The sequence below is a fragment of the Xenopus laevis genome, chromosome 5S (assembly GCF_017654675.1).
Source record: "Xenopus laevis strain J_2021 chromosome 5S, Xenopus_laevis_v10.1, whole genome shotgun sequence".
Taxonomy (NCBI): domain Eukaryota; kingdom Metazoa; phylum Chordata; class Amphibia; order Anura; family Pipidae; genus Xenopus; species Xenopus laevis.
In genome coordinates this window covers 78,502,910-78,524,410 of record NC_054380.1, presented here as the reverse complement: position 1 = coordinate 78,524,410, position 21,501 = coordinate 78,502,910, and the positions used below count along the sequence as shown (strand labels likewise).

The 21,501-nt window shown below is 36.7% G+C and overlaps 1 protein-coding gene across 3 annotated transcripts in view; it reads left to right on the top strand.

Annotated features, from left to right (window-relative positions):
* Positions 1–21,501, top strand: part of kcnq5.S (potassium channel, voltage gated KQT-like subfamily Q, member 5 S homeolog) — a 263,575-nt gene that overhangs the window by 199,920 nt on the left and 42,154 nt on the right. For all 3 annotated transcript variants that reach the window (XM_018265498.2, XM_041564678.1, XM_041564679.1), the window contains exons 3-7: positions 2,986–3,112; positions 9,157–9,332; positions 9,830–9,955; positions 13,892–14,002; positions 18,978–19,073. In XM_018265498.2, coding sequence (XP_018120987.2) covers positions 2,986–3,112; positions 9,157–9,332; positions 9,830–9,955; positions 13,892–14,002; positions 18,978–19,073 — 636 coding nt within the window. The remainder of the gene's footprint in view (positions 1–2,985; positions 3,113–9,156; positions 9,333–9,829; positions 9,956–13,891; positions 14,003–18,977; positions 19,074–21,501) is intronic.

Sequence of the window (21,501 nt, the reverse complement as noted above, 5' to 3'; positions counted from 1 at the left end):
AGTGTGAAATAAGAAGTGTATTTATCAAATGGTGAACTCGCCCATTGATACTGTATCTACGCTCCTAAAAATTCAATAGGAATGAATGAGTGAGCGAGGTTTTTTTTTGGTGAGCCATAATCTAACTTTTTGATAAATCAGCCCCAAATTGTGCATAGGCAGCACTCTAGAAACAACTACATGGACCTAATGACAAACTACTGTAAATATATAGAAAGAATTTCAAAATTCTGTTCATCGTGTATCTAGTGATATATCAAATCTGAGTGACTGATATTTATGGACCCTTGTCATTGATTGCTGTTTTAAATGATCCATAAATCTCATAAATATACATTGCCTGATATTGAAGTGCATTTTATGAACCCGAATATTTATCTGTATTTTACTGAAATGTTTTTTCAGGTTTTTTAAGTATGGCTTATCAGTTTATTATATTTATTTCATTTAAAATTTTCAATTGGATTCCAGTGACATTTCCAATATATCCCTTGGTTTACAAAGTGTTGGGAGCTGGTGTTGGATTTTTCTGTTGTTACTTATCCAGTCTTATAAAAGGCACATATAATGTCAATAGGAATGTCACTTCTTTTTCTAAAATGTTAACATCACAGTTACCACTTGGTAATATGTCTCAGTCCTTCTGAGGGAAAACCATGGTGAGTAAAATGCCTGAAGGGTCAAAAGCCACATCACATACTTCTCAATGGAAATTGCCCTAATTATAGCACACTGGAGGGAATACCTTGATAGAATATTTACGCTCTAGCAATATTCACTGCCCTGTGCCATAAATATCACAGTGAAGTCTCAGTATCTCAGTACAAGCTACTAAAAAATATAGTTATATAAAACAAGCCTCCTAATGTACAGCATGTATATTAAATGTGGATATAATTTGCTTTATATAACTCTGTAAAGATCTCCCCACCCTCCAGGAAACCCACAGTCTATATGGGCCAACAAAATTCTCTGGAAACACCTTGATCATGTCAGCTGCACCATATTAGGGGCACTACGGGGGATTACAGATGTGCAGGGGTTAGAGTGCATCCTATTACAACTAAATAGTATATATTGATAAATGGTTTTAGGTTAAGATATGTCTTTTCTACTACAAATATGCTGTTATTTTAAAGGGGTTGTGGACCTTTAAATTCACATTTAGTATGATGCAGCAAATGATATTCTTAGACAATTTGCAACTGGTTTTCATTTTTTATTACCTGTAGTTTTTTAGTTATTTAGCTTTTCATTCAGCAGCTCTCCAGTTTGCAATTTTAGCTATCTGGTTTCTAGGGTCCAAATTACCCTAGCAACCATGCATTAATTTGAATAAGGAGCTGACATATGAGTTGGAGAGGGTCAGTGACCCCCCCCCCATTTGAAAGCTGGAAAGAGTTAGAAGAGGAAGCTAATGATTAAAAACGATAAAGAATGAAAAATGAATGCCAATTGAAAAGTTGCTAAGAATTACCCATTCTATAACTTACTAAACGTTAAATTAAAGGTGAACTACTCCTTTAAGGTTGGATCTTGTAAAATTGGTCTTATGTTACTGTCACATGTGGCACACACCACAGCGTAAAAATATCTAAAATATGTATACATGCATTATATTTGTATACACCAATGGGCATACAGTATTTATTATACTGTGCAAAAAACAGTAGAATAATACACCACACAGGCACCAGCCTAAGTGTTACCCCGGGCAAATGCCCCTAAGTCTTTACGTACCCCTCCGTGCAAATTCTGTCCAGCAGAGTTCACAGGTGCCATCTTCTTCTCTTCGGTATTATATGGGAAGTAAGTGCCGTATCGGCACATGCACAGTTGGAACAAATTTCTGTTTTGCAACAACTGCACATGCATTGAAACTAATGAAAATTGCTGATGCGTCGGTCTCATTTCAAAGATTACCGAAGCGGCTGAAGATGGCACCCGTGAGTAAAGACTTAGGGGCATTTGCCCAGGGTAACACTTAGGCTGGAGGAGAGGAGGGAGGGGAATCTGTGTAGGGTAGGGTTTTTTTAACTTTAGGGTTGAATTCTCCTTTAAGAATAGGATGCATTTAAGAAAAATTATCTATAGTAGATAGAGTTGCCACCTTTTGGCCTAGTTGAATCTGGGCAGGGGACGGGCCGTGACAATGCAGGGGCGGGTCATGACATCAGGGGCGGGCTATGATGTGGCAATCAACGATTGGTCAATCGCCACGTAAATCATAGGGAATCCTGCCCAGTTTTCCTCATTTGGAAAATCAGGCAGCCAGTTTTGACCCAGACAACCCTTCAAAAAAAACAGGCTGTCCAGGCAAGACAGGTGGCAACCCTTATATTAGAACCCCTCTATGTTTTTTCAGGGGACCAGGAAAAAATAGTATAAAATCTTGGAAAATGTAAAGAAAAGAAATGTGTTTAAGTGCACAAGAGTCAGTTTTACTTTTAAATACAATAATTACTGTGTTTTTGACAAGCGATAAGCATTGCAGCATTAATGTTACACTATGGGGGGCATGTGCAAAGTCTCGTGCACAATCTAAAGCAATAAGTGATTGGTGCAGGACTTTATGAGGTGCTGACTAATTGGAATTGATAATTTTACAGACAGACCTCTTATTTCACTGATAATAAAATTTATAGAGGATAGACACATAAGGACAAAATGTTTCTGTAAAATCTGTAAAAACATGCTTTAAAATCAGGAAAAAGCACCCATTGAAATGCATCATAGTATATTAATGGGACCACAAAGGTTTAAAATGTGAAACTTAATATCAGGATATATAAAATGTAGGTTTCACTGTAAATGTGGTTTAAAAAGAGAGCAAAAGGAATATGACAGTCTGCTAGCAGTTAGTCTAAGGGCTGTGAAGCTGCATGTCCTTTCAGTATCTATATTGTGCTTTGCATTCTAGACCACAAAATGAGTTTTCCACTAGGAAATTGAAATGTGAAAATAAATTTCTCATTTATGTTGTAGGAATTCGTCATGATTGTCGTATTTGGTTTAGAATATATTATTCGCATTTGGTCTGCTGGTTGTTGCTGTCGATATCGAGGATGGCAAGGAAGACTGAGGTTTGCAAGGAAACCATTCTGTGTAATAGGTAAGCCAGCTCCTTTAATAAACGATGAGGTAAAATGCAGGTAAATATATATAAGTCCAATGGAGGAAGTAGCTTAATGGAAGGTTGATGAGCAGTCTAATTGGGATTCCAAACATTTTTTCTGGCATATTGCCAGCAGTTTAAATTTTAGCACATTTATTAACCTTTTCGTGACATTTGGGAAATTTCAATTTCTATTGTCAAAATCATTAAAATTTTTAATTTATCTAATCTTTACCCCATTGACATTTTGTCAGAAAAGACTTTATTAGGTTAAAGAAGTTAAATACGATTTTAAGACACCATTAACATACAGTACTATACTGACAGACTAGGGCTGGAGCCAAAAATAATTAAAATAAAAAATAAACTAAAAGAGGTTTTGGATTTAAACAGTTTCAAAAATGTTAAATACAAAGTGGCTGCCAGCCTTTAACATGTCAGTTATCTGAGTAGGCTGGCCAGTACTTTTTTGTATCTCATTATATAGAATACTGTATATAGAGTTTATATAGAATATCGCATTTGCTACTTTTTAATTCACCGCAGTATTATCAGCAACTTATTTTATTAGGCAATGCATATGTTATTATTTTGCGTATAATAAAATATTTTCAATTATATTTGCTTTAATTATGCATTGGAAAAAATATTACATTATTTATTGTTACTGTAACCCTTTCCACACCCCTTTGTCAGTGTTACACTCCACATGTGGCGCTTACCTGATGGCACAAGACAAACCTGAGCCACTCCGCAGTGGTATTGGGAGAGACTGGGAACCTGGTACTTACTAGCGCAGTGCCTCCACCTAGTGGGATCCGGGAATGCACCTATGGGTGGCCTCACTAGGAATACAGTAATAAGACACACACACAGTATTGGTTAAACTGAATAACAGTTTATCTAAAATAAATGAGCACCTAATACATGCAGCACTCCTAACTGGTGGCAATAGGGCCTCACTAACTAATTTGCTTGCACAATCTGTCTGGTTAACTAAAGAAGGCAAAGTCTTTCAATGTCCTTTCCCTAAACAGTCTCTGTATCTTCAAGCACTTCTTAAGGGTATTGTCCCTTTAAACAGGATACTCACTCCAAATGCTCTTCGGATGATTTAGAGCTCTCTTCCTTCAGAGGAGTGCAGCACAGTCAGACATACAGTGCAACTACCAGCCCGTTTGGATGCTCAGATAGAAATCTCCTGCTGGTTGTTCCTCCAGTCTGTATTCCTTTCACACTATCTGTCCCTCCAGGCACAGTATCTGGCTTCCCTGTGCCAGCCTGATACAAATGAATGTATTTTGGTGGAGCCTCTTTGCTCTCTGGGCCCACCAGCAGCTCTCTAGTCTCTCTGTCCACCACGTGGTTCTCTCTGCCAGGCTTTTGTCTTCTGCCAGCATCTGCTACATCCTCTTCCTGCCAGCCACTCACTAGCTGCTGCATCACTTCCTGCTGCGCTGAGATCACTGAACAGCTGGTTGCTAGGTAACAGCTTACAGCACACAGACACAGGCTCTGTGCTTGATCTCTTACAGGGATGAGTGCAATGGGTTTGCACTAACTCCTTACATTTCAATTATATATAGCGTTGTATACATTTTCAACTGCTCCTTACCCGATGAAGGCAGGGGATTATATTTTATAAACTTCATTATCATACCAAAAATTGTTGTTACAGGTTGTACAGGATGGGAATTAATAGGCATAGTAAATCTAGCATCTTAAAGGAGAATTCAACCCCTTCGACAGTGACTTGTTGTAAGGGGTTGTGTGTATCTTGTATATGCAGATATGTGTTTGGATGTTGGTAGGTCATGGCCACATCCCAAAAATAGTACCTGTACCATACATCCTTAATACCCTGTTTTAGATGTGGTTATAGCTGTGCCATCACTTGTTGCTCTTTCTATGAATAGTACTCCTGTATCATAGGCATGGTCACATATGATCATAGATTACATTTGTACAAAAAAATATTTTAAATAAATAAATTGGCTGCTGGGGTTAGGCAGCCTTGCCAACAATATGTAATATACATATATGTTATTTAAAAGGTTGTGGTGCACTGCTGTAATGTAAAAGCTATTTATTTTGTATTTTAGATGATACTACAATTATAAAGCATGGGTACATCTTAGTAAGGTTCTGCAAGGGTGTGATAATGCATCCAGGGTAACCAGTGATAAGATGGTTTGCAGGCATAAAGACATTTTCTTGAATGGCCAATATTTTGAGTAAAATCTGCTTTTGAGGTTGTTCCTGGTTGTGACATATTCAGAGATAGTGTTACATGCTTGATGGTTGAGCTGATGATCTGGTTTATATACATGTTTAATGTGAAGTTAAATGGTATACTAGCAAATTAATCATAATAACTCTCTAGATGCCCTTCACACAACCCAATGTAGTTTCAAGTAGTAATGTGAATCTTTAAAATTTGCCCTTCTCCTTTCCCTTTTGTCCATAACAGACTAGTCCTAAGCAAACTTGTGTTTGTGAGTACTTGTGCCCTGAAACAGCTGATGGAGCTTCTTAATGAAAGCCCTTCTGCACTAGCTTCTAGTGACACTACTATAAAGGGAGTACGTTTAATAAACACCTTTTACTGTATATCTGCAGATGGACAAAAAGCGCAACTTTTTGGAATCTGAAAAAAACTACAGAAAAAACCTGACATGTAGAAGTCTATGGCAGATGTCCCTTTTACAACTGGAAGATGCATCTTGCCTTCATGATCTTTGAGGGTTTTGGACATTTTGACACTGGTTTTTGTTGTGACAATCCAAAGAAAGTTGCGGTTTTCAAATGACAAATTCAATTTTGTTGTGACTTTTTTCATTCAGATTTTTTTGGAATTTGGGCAAATATTTTTTTTAATAAAAATGAGAAAAAACGAGTTTTAATAAATACCCCCCTAGAGTCAATGTCTAGACCCTTTCGCTTTTCTACATAGAAATAAACAAAGTTCTCATACAACGGTATTGTCAGCTTCAACTAATGTGAGAATAGGCAGAAGCAACTGCACATAAAATATAACCCAAATAAAGGTAATAAAAATATTATAGTGCTATAAAAACCCTGTCAGCCTGTCACTGATAAGCTGTTTCATTCACTTCTGAAGATTAAGTTGTTAAATGACTTTTTTGGCTTTCTTATAAGATCATCTTATCTCAGGATCTTAGATTTATTTTTAAAATATGTCGGGAACTGAAAAGCTTATCAATGTGTCTGTGCACAGAAATATTGTTTCAGTCTGATTATGTAATACAAGAGAGATCCAGCCGGGGTTTGTCCAGGCAAGAAAGCAATGTACATTACTAAGTCTGAACTACCACAAATCACTGTCAAAGCATGTAAACAGTCCAAGTATTAAATATATATACCAACATGTCTCTGCTGTTCCACAGTGTAGGTACATTTTAAAAGAGTGTCCATGTTTTTTCAATTACAATGGGGCAAATTCACTAAAGGCCCAAATTTCAACTGCGAAAGTTTTATCACACTTTGTGCCACTTCATTACATTGATTCTATAAATGCGAAGTTGCGTCTCGGCAGCAGAACGCTGGTGAAGTTTCGATAGTGTTAATTTGTCAGTGCAAGCATTTCAAAGCAAACTTTCGCTAACGTTCATTTCTGCCTAGTGAAACTTCGTTAGTACTCTTACACTAAGGTCAATTTCAATAGGGTGGGTACATATAGGTCATATATATGTCTTTATTACAGATGTTGGTGCAAATGCTTGAAGTGGCCACTTATTATTACAAATGTTCAAGGAAGCAAAATAAAGACAAAAGAGATCATCTAATGCCCTAGACATGAGCCCATCCTAAAACAAATGTGGCATGCCCCTTTAAATGATTAAAAACATGTTCTCACAAACATTTTTAACAGTTACAACTTTTAAATACCATCCCACTACCAATACGAAAAAAACACCAGCACTTTTTATAATATTTATAACTTTCCAGCATAAAATATATGATGCCGCTGACATAAGATTGAGGAAGATGTACAGTAGCTTCATCTTATCAGTTCGCCAGGTCTAAGCTGGCGAGGAAACTCTGGCAAAAGGGTTAACGTTATGGAAAATTCGCACTTAAGTGAATTTGCAGAATAATGACTGTTCGCAACGGATAGCGAATTGTCCTCTACGCCTGTTAGTAAATTGACGATCTCCCTGCGGATTAGATTTCTGGCAAATTTTTGCTTTTGCTAAATTAGCCACTTAGCTCTTTAGTAAATCTGTATTTATCATTGTATCATTGTATGTTGAAAATGTTTTATGCAATGTGTGTGTGCACCTTCTATCAGATTATTTTTTCCAACTTAAACAGAGCACCATTGTTTGTAGACTTATGTAGACTGGTAAGCAATCCAGAAGATTTCAGCCATGCTGTCCACCCAACATTTATGCATTTCAGTTTGTCAGGTTTGGTGGACCATCCAGTGATAAGTTTAGATCTCAGATGATCTGTCCAGTATGTTGGGGGGAGATACATGGTGGACATGGTGTTTACGTTTATGTGCAAGTAGCCAAAGGGTTCAGAGTTTAATAGGTTACATTACAAATACATGTATGATGTGGACACAGCCCAGTGAAAGGGTCATTATATTGGTTGTTAACTGAAGGGGATCTGTAAAAAAGATGACTAAACAGAGCTCCAGAGAAGCTATAATTAAAGCAATACTGAACAAGAAAAGGGTACAAAACAATATTTGAGTGCTTGGATGTACCAATGGATAAGGCTAGTTCAATTACAACAGAGTGAATGCTGCATAGGCACAGCCTAGAAAAGGTTACCCCTTAAAACTGCCTGTACAAGCAAAATGTAGCCTTGTAAATGATGCATTAGAGTGGCAAAAAATCACTTTAAAGGAGCTACAGAGTTCAGTAGCTGAGACTGGAGTAAAGGTGCACTAATTGACAGTATCAGTAACTCTCAGCATAACCCTGCCCTGGATGCCATGGAAGCCATTACTTTAAAAGAAACATGTAAAAGGATGTCTGAGTTTGCCAAACAGCAGAATGATCCAGATATGATGTGTGGAGAAAAGGTTTAGAATTTATAATTTTTTGAAATTCAAAATGTCAAAGAGAATCCAATTTTAGAGTAGGTTTTGTTATTCAGTAAATTGAGAGAATTGATCAAGGAGGTGAATATCCTCGCAAGCCACAGTGGGTGCACAGTGTTTATTAACACTGGGAAAATTTGCCCCAAAAGCAGAAACCACATTGCAAACAATAAGAAATTAGCTTCTATTATGTTTCTTGCAGTAGAGTGTTGAAGACTATTTTCTACCTGGTTGCTATGGGTCACTGCACTGTGGCAAATTAGCCCCAGTATATATTACAGGAGAAGGTTTATACTGCTTATGCATATGTATTAAATACATTTAGGGGCCGATTCACTAACTTCGAGTGAAGGATTCGAAGGTAAAAAACTTCGAATTTCGAGGTTTTTTTTGGGCTACTTCGACCATCGAATGGGCTACTTCGACTACGACTTCGAATCGAAGGATTCGAAGTAAAAATTGTTCGACTATTCGACCATTCGATAGTCGAAGTACTGTCTCTTTAAAAAAAACTTCGACCCCCCTAGTTCACCATCTAAAAGCTACCGAAGTCAATGTTAGCCTATGGGGAAGGTCCCCATAGGCTTAGCTAACTTTTTTTGATCGAAGGATATTTCTTCGATCGTTGGATTAAAATCCTTTGAATCATTTGATTCGAAGGATTTTATCGTTCCATCGAAGGAATTATCCTATCGTTCGATCGAACTATCTGCGCTAAATCCTTCGACTTAGATATTCGAAGTCGAAGGATTTTAATTCCTAGTCGAATATTGAGGGTTAATTAACCCTCGATATTCGACCCTTAGTGAATCGGCCCCTTAATATAAGTGTTAATGGGAAAAAAATAATTATACTTTTCAATACAAAGCAAACACTTTTCTATGGCAATGACATTAGTATAAGATTATCTGTAGTATGTTTGCTTGGCTACCTATTTACATTGCTTTCTGGGAAAATTATTTTCTAGATATCATTGTCCTCATTGCATCAGTGGCAGTTGTTTCTGCTGGAACTCAGGGTAATATATTTGCAACATCTGCACTTCGAAGTCTTCGATTCCTACAGATCCTCCGTATGGTGCGCATGGATCGAAGAGGGGGGACATGGAAATTACTAGGCTCTGTGGTTTATGCACACAGCAAGGTATGATGCCATTACATGAACTTTCATAGTTTGTGTTTTCTAATGTACTTGCAATGGATATTTTCTGGTGAAAACCTTAGCTAATTAAAATGCTACTTTACTTTAAACATTTGATGCAGAAATAATCCTATTAGAGTGAAATACCTATGTTGGCAGGCTATGAAAAAATCTTTGCCCCTGCTTTGGAGAATAGCATGAGCCCTTTTGGTTAGCCTTGCAATTATATCATACCGTGCCCACGTTATACTATTCTACACCCCCATTTTGGATTCTTGTATTGGGATTAAAGCATGCTTGAAAACATTGCCATTAGGTGTAATAAAAAAGTGCCATCTGCTATCTATATTACAGACGAAAGACTAACGTTTGAAACTAAGCAATGTTCCAAACAGAATTTTAGTAATATGGGGCATTTGCATTAAATCAAGTATTGTTTAATTGAATGAAAATATTAAATCAGTAATATACAGGAATTTTTTTGTCTCTCTAACCCTTAGGAACTCATCACAGCTTGGTATATAGGATTTCTAGTTCTAATCTTTTCATCTTTCCTTGTGTATCTGGTGGAGAAAGAAGCAAACTCCCAATTTCAAACATACGCAGATGCTTTATGGTGGGGTACGGTAAGTAAAATCAATTCAGGATTGATGGAATTGTTCAGGCTTGTGAACGAATTTACTATTAGTTGCACAATGAACAATGCATAATTGATTGAAAGTGAATGGAGGCAACTGTTCATTATGCTCTCGATACTGTACAAGTCATCTTTTTTTATATATTTCATTGATTTGATTAACTGCTTCACTAATTTGTTAATTAGTGATATTAAGTTAAATGTTAAATTACAGTGCTACGCAATATGTTGGCGCTATATAAATACATGTTTAATAAAAATGCTAATTTTGTAATTTACTTATACACATATATTTAAAGGGTTTGTTCACGTTTCAACAACGATTTCTTTTAAGATAGATCACCAGAAATAGCGACTTTTTCCAATTACTTTCTATTTCCTATCTGTGACCGTTTTTCTAATATTGTGTAAAGTTTAATTTTTCACCTTCTAAAACAGCTGGGGACTCTTTAACCGTTCTAAATGGATACATTTAGTTGATACATTACTTATCTTTGTCCCTGCTGAGTAGAATCTCTGGGTTTCATTACAGGCAGCTGTTAGAATTGATACAATAGTTGCTAATACGCCAGAGATGCTGCTGAGAAATGTATCAACTAAATGTTGCAACATTGTAGCAGTTTAGAGTCTGCACCTGAATTAGTGAGCGGCCAGACTCAAACACCAGAGACACGAATATTCTACTTTAAACTTAGATTTTTTAAAAACAGTAAAGAATAAATAATGGAAAGTAATTGAAAAAAGTCTTCATTTCTGGGGAATAATCTAAAAACAACTGAATTGAAAAGTGTTTGGAAGGGGAACAACCCCTTTAAAGCTAACAGTGTCGGACTGGCCCACCGGGATACCAGGAAAAGTCCTGGTGGGCCCAGGTGTCAGTGGCCCCTCCTGCAGCTAAACATTTGGCCTATTTAATGGCCATTCCCTATTTCTATGAGAACAAAGCAGCTAAATATATGGAGATTAGGAGAATAGAGGTTGAGTGAGGAGAGGAAGAAAAATAGTAGGCCTCTGGTCTAAGATTTATTGGTGGGCCCCTGGTCAAAGGTTTTCGGGTGGGCCCCTGCTGTCCCAGTCTGACATTGAAAGCTAAATCATTTCATGTTGATTGGTATACTTTTTGGTACATATTTTGAAGTGGGGGAAAACAAGTTCTTTATATAAGCATATTACCCTTTCCTGGCTGTGACCCAATCCTTCCAATCTACTCCCAGTGTCCTCTCATCTACATCACCAGGCCTCTTACAATATGTCGTCACAAATCCCTATATCTTTTAAAACTGACCATACACGAAGAAAAGCCAAAATATGATCATTTAGAACATGAATGGCTGTAAGACTCACTACTCTGTAGAGAGAACAATAAAGCATTAACATAAAGAGCAACAGGAGATGAGATGCTCCATAAGAAAGCCTGGTCTTCTCATGAATGTGAAGCTACCATTTGGAGAAACCAGTTAGAAATACCAGCCTTTGCCACTATATTTCTATCCTTATTGTCACATTAATTGAACATTAACTAATATCTATATTATGAAGATGTCTGTTCTGAACTTTTGCAGGTATACCAAAAACTGTCTAGTAGTTCCTCTATACTGTATTCTATATACTTTTTTCTCTAATAAAAGCCCATGTTGCATTTTTTAATATAAAAGTACAAAACAAATTTGGACAACAAACCTTTAAAAGAAATGATTAACTAAATTTGCAGTGTTCATAATGATACTTTGATTCTTTGGTGTATCCCACGACAGCTGACTGAACACTCATTATTGAAAATCAATTTCTGGCAAGTACAGTTATGTTAGTAATAGACCTGCGTCAAATTGTTTTTATTTCTTCTTTGCTAACAGGGATAACAGTATAATGTATAATGTGTATAAAATAAATGTGTTTTTCTTAATAAACTCTCAAGTCATGTAGATTGTTTTGCCAAAGTAAACTACATCTGGGTTTTTAAAGGTCTGTTATTGTTAATTAGGCTGCTACTTATCTTCATTGATTGGTTGTCTTTTTGCTAGTTGTCGTAATTGCTGCTATTCTTTTTTCAGAATAATGATTTTTAGATCTTTAAGTCTATGAGCTCTCAGTGAAGAAAAATAACATAAAGGGGCATATTTATGAAGGGTGGAATTGAAAAAATTCAAATTCAAAAAGACCAACTGAAATTAAGTCAAAGTTTTTTTCGATTGAATAGGTTGTTTTTGATCGAATATGTCCGTATTAGGCCAAATTAGAATCCTACAAATCGAAGGCATATCGCATTCAATCTAATTCGATTCAAAGTTTTTCCCAAAAAAAACCTTTAATCATTGACTCCAAATAGGTTCTAGGAGGTCCCCCATAGGCTAAAACAGCAATTCATCAGGTTTTAGATGGCAAATAGTTGACGTCGAATTTTTAAAGAGACAGTACATTTTTTACAAATTCAAATCGAATTTGGACTATTCCCTAGTCAAAGTACATAAAAATTGCTCGAAATTAGATTTTTTTTCATTCGAAAATTTACCTCGACCTTTGATAAATCTGCCCTAAAATGTATTCTTGTGTTAAACTGTGGTGCATTGAGAATATTCATATTAATGATGGCTGTTGCTACTGTAGAAGCACTACTGCCACATGCTACGCAACCCTAAGTAACATTAGTCATACTAAATACACATATCTCCTCCGATGCTTTACCGATTTCCAAGAACAAGTCTACTTACTAAGGTCAGACTATAGGTATAGTAATTCATTGCACAAATGTTTTTTTCTAAAACAGGTCTAATCTGAATTTAAATGGTAGCTTTTAGTGTGGTCCAGCGGCAGAGGAGGTTCAAAGAAATAAATGAAAGTATATCTTTTCTGAACCGATGAGACTGCTTAATACAAGGAATCAGTGTAGTAGCATACATACAGTATATATTAATGGGAAAAACAAATTATAGAAAGATCTCATCATTTTCCTTGTGTAAAAAAAAATCCAAACTTTGGGCCGGATTCAGTTTAATGAGAAAAACTAATTTCCTAATTCAATTCCAGATTTTCCCATAGAGCCAGATGCAATTCAATGAGAAAAACGTATCTCACTTTATCACGTGGAAACTCTATTGAAGTCATTGGGAAGAAACTCGAACTTTATAACTAGAACTTCTTCTCCAGATAAATCTCATCCATAAATTTTCATGTGATAAACCAAAAAAATAAAATTTTCTTATTGATTTAAATCTGGCCCTTTATGAGAGCTGACTGTAATGCTCTGACACGGCATAGAGGTACTTAGGAGGTAATAGGTAAGGTGGACAGCCTGGGGTATACCCATAGATAGCAGGACAGAGTCTTGAAGCCATAATAACACAGTTTAATAAAGAATAAACTTACAGAAACAGTGCAAACCACAGTACAGGCCGTGAAGGAAACAGCAACAGGAATCATAGTCAGAAACAGGCCAAGGTCAGAACCGGGGAATCCGCAGCAGTACAGAATCGAGTGGCGAGAGAATAGTCCAGGTCACAGTTCAAACACACCAAAATGCAGTACAAAAGCAGGATCCAAAGAATTGTCAATACACGGGCAAAGGTCAATACTGGGAAATCCATGAAGGTAGGGATCAGGACAGTAAGACTGGAATCAGGAACAAGGAACACATGAGCTTGGGATACAGGAGTGAGGGATACATGCACTTGGCATAAGAAGGTAAGTCTTGCAGGGAAAACACAATGATCAAGTGCAATATAGTTTATATTGCCAAATAAGACTTGGGGGATTCTGAAAAAGAAATGGAAAGTAGGAGGTTTTCTGTACTTCTTATTTTGATACAGTTTGGAGAATGAAATGGCAGATTAATTTAAAACCAAATTGCAATACAAATTGTAGTAAATTCTCTATATATTCTACTGCAACTAATTTGTGATATATGCTATTTCCATTGGTCATTTTATAGATCACATTGACTACCATTGGCTATGGAGATAAAACCCCCCAGTCATGGCTCGGAAGGCTTCTTTCAGCTGGATTTGCTCTGCTTGGAATTTCTTTTTTTGCATTACCTGCAGTGAGTATAAAAACCAAGTTACCTAAACAATTCAACACCTGAATCCCAATTAAAATAATATGAACATCTTTCAAGAAAAATCTGTATGGAAATATAAATATTCTGCTTTTCCTTTTTGTTTCCAAAAATATGGAAATTGGTGAATATTGTAGGGAAATGATAAAAAATGTACATGGAAGTATAAGAAAGTTTGGGAGATATGAGTTTAGGGTCAACACATTTCAGTACAGTCGGTCACCATTAGGTGTGTGAATCCCCCCAAATAACCAAATTATGCTTAAACTCCACACCAAAAAAAAGATTTAAAGAACTGACACGTTTAGTAGTGCAGATTTATGTTATCATTTGGTAGAATGTTTGAACAATATATTGCTCTGTTGCACCTCTGAATCATTAATCAAGGCATTAAGGAGTCTGAAAATTGTAAAATGTAAGCAGTGTTGCAATGATATTGCGCATCAATAGATCACCTCCTAGCTATGCAATTAATATGGTCAAGTAAACTAGTTTAATTTAAATTATATGGCAAAAAGTGGACACCTGCCTGTACTACATGTTATTTCAGTAACTGACTCATCTGGGAATGCTTTACATCATACATTGGACCATTGGTGGGATTTGCTTCCACTGAGCCACAAGAGCATTAGTATGTTTAGAAATGAATGTTGGGGATCAGGCCTGGCTTTCAGTCGGCATTCCATTTCATCCTACAGGGCACTGTGTACGTAACTCAAAATTTCTACTTATGTCTCAAAAACCAATTCCATACATATTGTATTGTGGGCTTGGTGGGCGTTATTGTGCTGATACAGAAAAGTACAGAAAAGAATATCCTTTTACACTGTAGCCTTAAAGGAACAGTAACACCAAAAAATAAAAGTGTTTTAAAGTAATGAAAATATAATGTAGTGATGCTCTGCCCTGGTAAAACTGGTTTGTTTGCTTAAGATACTCTACTATAGTTTATATAAACAAGCTGCTGTGTAGCCATGGGGGCAGCCATTCAAAGCTGAAAAAGGAGAAAAGGCACAGGATACTTGGCAGATAACAGATAAGATCTGTAGTATACAATGGGATTCTTCAGAACTTATCTGTTATCTACTGTGTATCCTGTGCTTGAATGGCTGCCCCATGGCTACACAGCAGCTTGTTTATATAAACTATAGTAGTGTTTGTGAAGCAAACACACAAGTTTTACCAGCGGAGGGCAACAATACATTATATTGTCATTCCTTTAAAACACTTTCCTTTTTTGGTGTTACTGTTCCTTTAAAGGGATTCTGTCATGATTTTTATGGTGTAGTTCTTATTTCTAAATTACACTGTTTACACTGCAAATAATTCACTCTACCATGTAAAATTTCATTCCTGAACCAGCAAGTGTATTTTTTTCAATTTATAATATTGGTGTGTAGGCAGCCATCTCAGGTCATTTTGCCTGGTCATGTGCTTGTAGAAAGAACCAACACTTTAGGATGGAACTGCTTTCTGGTAGGCTGTTGTTTCTCCAACTCGATGTAACTGAATGTGTCTCATTGGGACTTTGCTTTTTACTACTGAGTGCTGTTCTTAGATCTACCAGGGAGCTGTTATCTTGTATCAGGGAGCTGTTATCTGGTTACCTTCCAATTGTTTTGTTGTTAGTCTGCTGGGGGAGAGGGGGTGATATCACTCAAACTTGTAGTGCAGCAGTAAAGAGTCACTGAAGTTTATCAGAGCACAAGTCACATGACTGTGGGCAGCTGGGAAACTAACAATATGTCTAGCCCCATGTCAGATTTCCAAATTAAATATAAGAAAATCTGTTTGCTCTTTTGAGAAATGGATTTAAGTGCAGAATTCAGAACTCAGAGCATTATACCTTCTCGACCAAAGTTTACCATCAGCATTATGCATTCAGGCTGGTAGTATTCTCCAGCCATCAGTCCAAGCCATCACAAGCAACCCGGCCAACCACCTTGACCCCCCACACCGTGTGTATGTGGCGAAGCACGATTATGTCACATGGGGGCCCAAGGTAACACAGTGGTGGCAGAGGGGAGAGCAGAGCAGGAGAGGGGAGATCAAACATGGACTAGGGTTAGGCAGAAGATAGTTACCTGCCCAGTGCCTCCATATCATAACCCTAGGCAGGTGCCTCTTCTGCTTACCCCTAGTTCTGGCCCTGCCTGCCATCTGCTAAATACAGACGTTTCTGTTCTATCAGACTGGCAGATGCCATTTGTCATTCCAGAAGATGTATCTAAGATGTCCAATGGTAGTGACCATGATACCACTCTAGCTGATTTCTGGAATTACACATGGAGATAGTAGGTTTGTTTGGCTCTCCAACACCCTAGGCCTCATGCTGACATAGCTTCTGGAGACAGTTTGGAATGCATCAAGCATTGTCCCAAGAGAGGACGTGCTATTTTAGATGGAGTATCAGATACTTTTTAGCTATATAGTGTTTTTTTAAATATTCTGTGGACTTGTCTTCTGATTTTAGTTTTTATTGGATATTGTTCACTCAGTTACTTAAAACAACTAAAGGAGAATAAAGTACAATGTTGTGTATAAAGATATACTTATGTAGATAAAGAAGACAAAATAATGTTTTATATAACTTCATAATAGTAAGCAACGTAAAAGCCTGCACTAAAGGCAATGGAGACAGTTTGAATGTTTTATGTCTTATTTTGTCTGCAATCTCTCTTGCAATTTATACAGCTATATTTAAAAAAGTATATACTATTATTTTGAAATAATGAAGGTAATTTCCTCCTTTCAGATTGCAAGTTTGATTTGTAGCATGCATATTAGTCTTTGTCCACCAGAGACTTCCCTTATTGAGCTTTGCATTCTCCTTTAGATCAATGTCTGCTACAAAAGCTTATAATGAGGCCACCAGATAGACTTTAATACTTTGATAATAGTGGGTGATCTTGATTATGTGAGCCCAATTAAAATGGCAAAACCAGCGAAAGAACATTCTAAATTAACATGTGAAATGGCAGTCAATAAAGTAGGATGGTATTAAATTGTAATTTTTCAAAGTAATCAAAGTGATGACTGTTAGTAGCAAGGGGAGTCATTTATGTGATTCGGTTATGTCACGTGTAAATAGTTGTAATAAATCAGTTTTAATTAAAATAGTACATTCTACTTTATTTTCTTATTATATTACATAGACCACAACCCTATAAAGCAGCACAAAATCTTTATAGGGACATCATTACTGCAATTTAATTCCTAATGGATAATACAAGCTGTGTAGTGTGACATACAGTACATGATTTCAGGGCACTCCTGTGTGGCCTCTCTTTTCTAAGGGGCATTGTTTCTTATTATGCTGTTTATTCTGTATGTTCTTTTAACAATAACACAATATGTGTTGATTATTACTAGGGATGTAGCGAACTGCCGATTTGGTGTTCGCGAACGCCGTTCGCGAACACCGGCAAAAATGCGAACGTTCGCGAACAGTTCGCTAACTTCGAACACCCGCTAAAATCGTTCGATTCGAACGATCGAAGGATTTTAATCGTTCGATCGAACGATTTTCATTCGAATCGAACGATCGAAGCATTCGATCGAATGCTTTTCATTCGATCGAATGCTTACAATCGTTCGAACGAATGGAAATCGTTCGATTTTTAGCGGTCGAAGGAATTCGAATGGTCGAATGGTCGAACGATTTGTATTCGAATCGAACGCGAACGCAAAATGCGAACATTCGGCGGACGCGAACGGTCGAAGTTCGCGCGAACAAGTTCGCCGGCGAACAGTTCGCTACATCCCTAATTATTACTGGCCCTGCCACTAAGTGGTGCAAAAGTGCACACATTTGTGCTCAATCACTTTGGACTTGTGACAGGGGCATTCTCCACCTTGCAACAAATACAAATCCATGGCAGTTGGTATTTACAGGGCCCCATTGCGGCCTGTGCCCACATTTGCTCCCTAACTTGTACTCATAAATAACATGCATGTTAGGGGCATTAGGGCATTGCCAATGTGCCTCATTTGTGCAGCCTTTTAAGCTGTAGCTTGTGCGCATTTTTGTAACCTGTCTGAACAATTATTGAATAAAGCATTATTTTATTGAGTTTTAGCTGAAGATGACAATGTGAATGATTTTATGTTATATGTGTGCATACATAAAATGAGTTCAAGCAAAAGATAAAGGTTTCTTAGAGGTCCCCAAGCAAAGAGGGCCCACCTGCAGGCAGGTGGGTGTCACTGGATTACGGTTCATTAGCCAATAAAGGTTATTTTTTTTTTGCCCTGTGACGCGCTGCAATACCTTTACCTAGTCTTTCTGGACAAACCCTTGGTGGAATCTGGGACTTAAAGGAACAGCTCATTGTAAAAATAAAAACTGGGCAAATAGCTAAGCTTTTGCAAAATAAAAAATGTTTCTAATATATACAAAATGTAATCCAAAAAGGCTGGAGTGACTGGATGTCTAACATTACAGAACACAACTTCCTGCTTTTCAGTTCTCTAAATCTAAGTTAGTCAGCAACTTTAAGGAGGGGCACATGGGACATAACTGTTCAGTGAGTCAGCTCAGATTCAAAAGCAAACAGTTATGACCTATGTGCCCCCCCCCTCAAGTCATTGATTGGTTACTGACTGGAAACCAATCAGTGAAAGCCAAGAGAGCTGTAAAGCAGGAAGAAGTGTTCTGGGTATTATGTTACACATCCAGTCACTCCAGCCTTTATACATTACATTTTTGACTAAATTTTTTATTTTTCACAGTATACAGTATCTATTTACCAAGTTTTTATTTTTATACTGAACAATTCCTTTAATGAATATATTGCCAGAAGTAAAATAAATAAAAGGGAAACATCATTGGCAAGACCTTTGCCTTTATAAGATTTCAGTGTAGGAATTATGGCGATTTAGGGATCATAAATTACAGGGAAGGAGGGGACTATATGTTGCCAAAGCAATGTATCAACATAAGCTATGAATTCTATTACAGGGTATTCTAGGCTCGGGATTTGCTTTAAAGGTCCAAGAACAACACAGGCAAAAGCATTTTGAAAAAAGAAGAAACCCTGCAGCCAGTTTAATTCAGGTAAGAGGCGCAAACTATAACATTCCAAATATGTTTTTGGAACAAACCCTGCATATGTCATTCCACACATAATTCTGTAATTGTATCTGCACTTTAGTAAATAGATAACAAGTGTTGTTAGGAAATTACTTTTAGTTCTCAATGCAAATTCAGCATGTCATTTCCTCTACATATTCTTTTCCGTTTCAAAAGAAACTTTTTCTTAGTGTTTACTGATAAGGTTACTATGTCAAATGAAGGCCATATTAGTTCTTTCAGTACAACAAACACTGAATTGAGTGATTTAGTGTGACGATATTGCCTCCTTTTTTAAGAAAGCAAAGTCTCCTTGCGATTTACGTCTGAAATGAGGAGTCTTGGTGTTTACAGTGGAAACTACTGGCTGTCATTATATTTTTAGACCCATTCCATGATCACAGCAAAGTGGCAGACTTTTAAATTTGCAGAAAGTTTTCACATTAAGGTCATGTAGATGTTTGCTTTTATATATATATACAGATAGGGAGGACTTGGCACCAGTAAACATTGACTTCGCCATTTCACACTATTTTTCTGTAGTAGTGCTGGTGTATTGAAACTCACTTGCGTCAGCATGACAAGTCCATCACTGTCTGTACATAGTGAATACTTTATGGGATGCACAAGGCAGGAAAGCCTGCATGAGTAGACATTAAAGGAACAGTAACATCTAAACATGAAAGTGTTTTAAAAGAATGACAATATAATGTACTGTTGCCCTGCACTGGTAGAACTGGTGTGTTTGCTTCAGAAACACAACTATAGTTAATATAAACAAGCTGCTGTGTAGCCATGGGGGCAGTCATTCAAGCACAAGATAAACAGTATCAGAAAAACAGAACTTTTAAGTAACAAACGTTTATAAAAAAAATGGCCTCATCTTTTATCAGCTCAGACTCTTTATGGAGTCTTCAAAGCCTTGAGGTAAAAAAAAATCCCTGTCCCACAGTATGTAATGGAAATTGCCTGCCTGCATAATATTAATAACAAATATGGGTTTAACAGATAATGGAAAGCATAAAAAAGAGGCCACTGCCAAAGGAAGCAGACTTACTGCCCCCAATTTCTTAATGAGTCAGCTTTACAAGGAAATGTAGTTCATTAAATATAAAATACAAAAGGGGATTTCAAGGTCCAATATGACTAGCAAAACATTTTTGCTATTTTTGTAAAAAAAATTAAACATATGCACTGTACTGGATATTGAACATTACATTTTGGTTATGTGCCCTGAAGCTGAAATGAATAAAACGGCTTTCATGTCAAAATGCCTTTATATTTTTTTATCTATGTGAAGATGCTAGAAACTGTCATTTGCAATCAAACATTTTTAGACAGATGTAATTGTATTTGTTAGATTTTAGCTTGCCCTGAATTTCATTTTATTATCTGAACTATATAATTCTACTAAACATCATATATCACAGTTTCATTCTAACCTTTCATGCAGACATCTTTCTAGTTTATGTATTTTCCCATCTAACCCTCAGAAAATGTCTAGTATTCCATACACTCTTGGCATCCACTTCTAACAATGTATAGGGTTTGAAGCTTCCCAGATGCCTTTTGTAGTTGATTTAGATGGAATTGAGAATTGGGACCTTGTACTCCAATAAATCTTTCTTAGAGTCATGATCTCAGGAATATGCAAGGTATTGAGAAAATTGTTTATATTAGAGTTAGTGCCTAAATATGATTTGTATGTGTGTAAAGTAAAGGGTAGGGTATTTTTTCTGAAAAAACTAAATTTACTTTAATTCTGAGAAATATATGGTCTTAGATCATAGCTTTCTTTCTAGCAGAGTATTCAGGGGTTTTAGATCCTTTCTGAATCCCATTGTTTACATCATAGCAGAATATCAGGCCTTTACCATACATACACATAAAAGACAAAAAAAATTCTCAGCAACATACAGCCTTCTAATAAAGGCTTTAGAATACAGGTATGGCACCTGTTATCCAGAATGGTCTGGACCTGTAGTTTTCCAGATAATGGATCTTTCGGTAATTTGGATCTTCGTATCTTAAGTCTACTAGAAAATTATATAAATATTAAATAAACCCAATAGCCTGGTTCTGCCTCCAATAAGGATTGATTATATCTTGGTTTGGATCAAGAACAAGGTGCAGTTTTATTATTACAGAGAAAAAGGAAATCATTTTTAAAAATTTGGATGATTTTGATAAAATGGAGTCTATGGGAGAAGGCCATCCCGTAATTCAGAGCTTTCTGGATGACGGGTTTCCGGATAATGTATCCCATACCTGTAATACCTTAAGCAGCTCTGTACAATCCACTGTTTTCCTGCAGCAGCACACCACACTGAAAAAGAATTGCTTGCTTCTTCTTGTCAATCACCTATATTATAATATTTTTGACGTGCAACAGTTTTTTTCACCCATTGGAGTC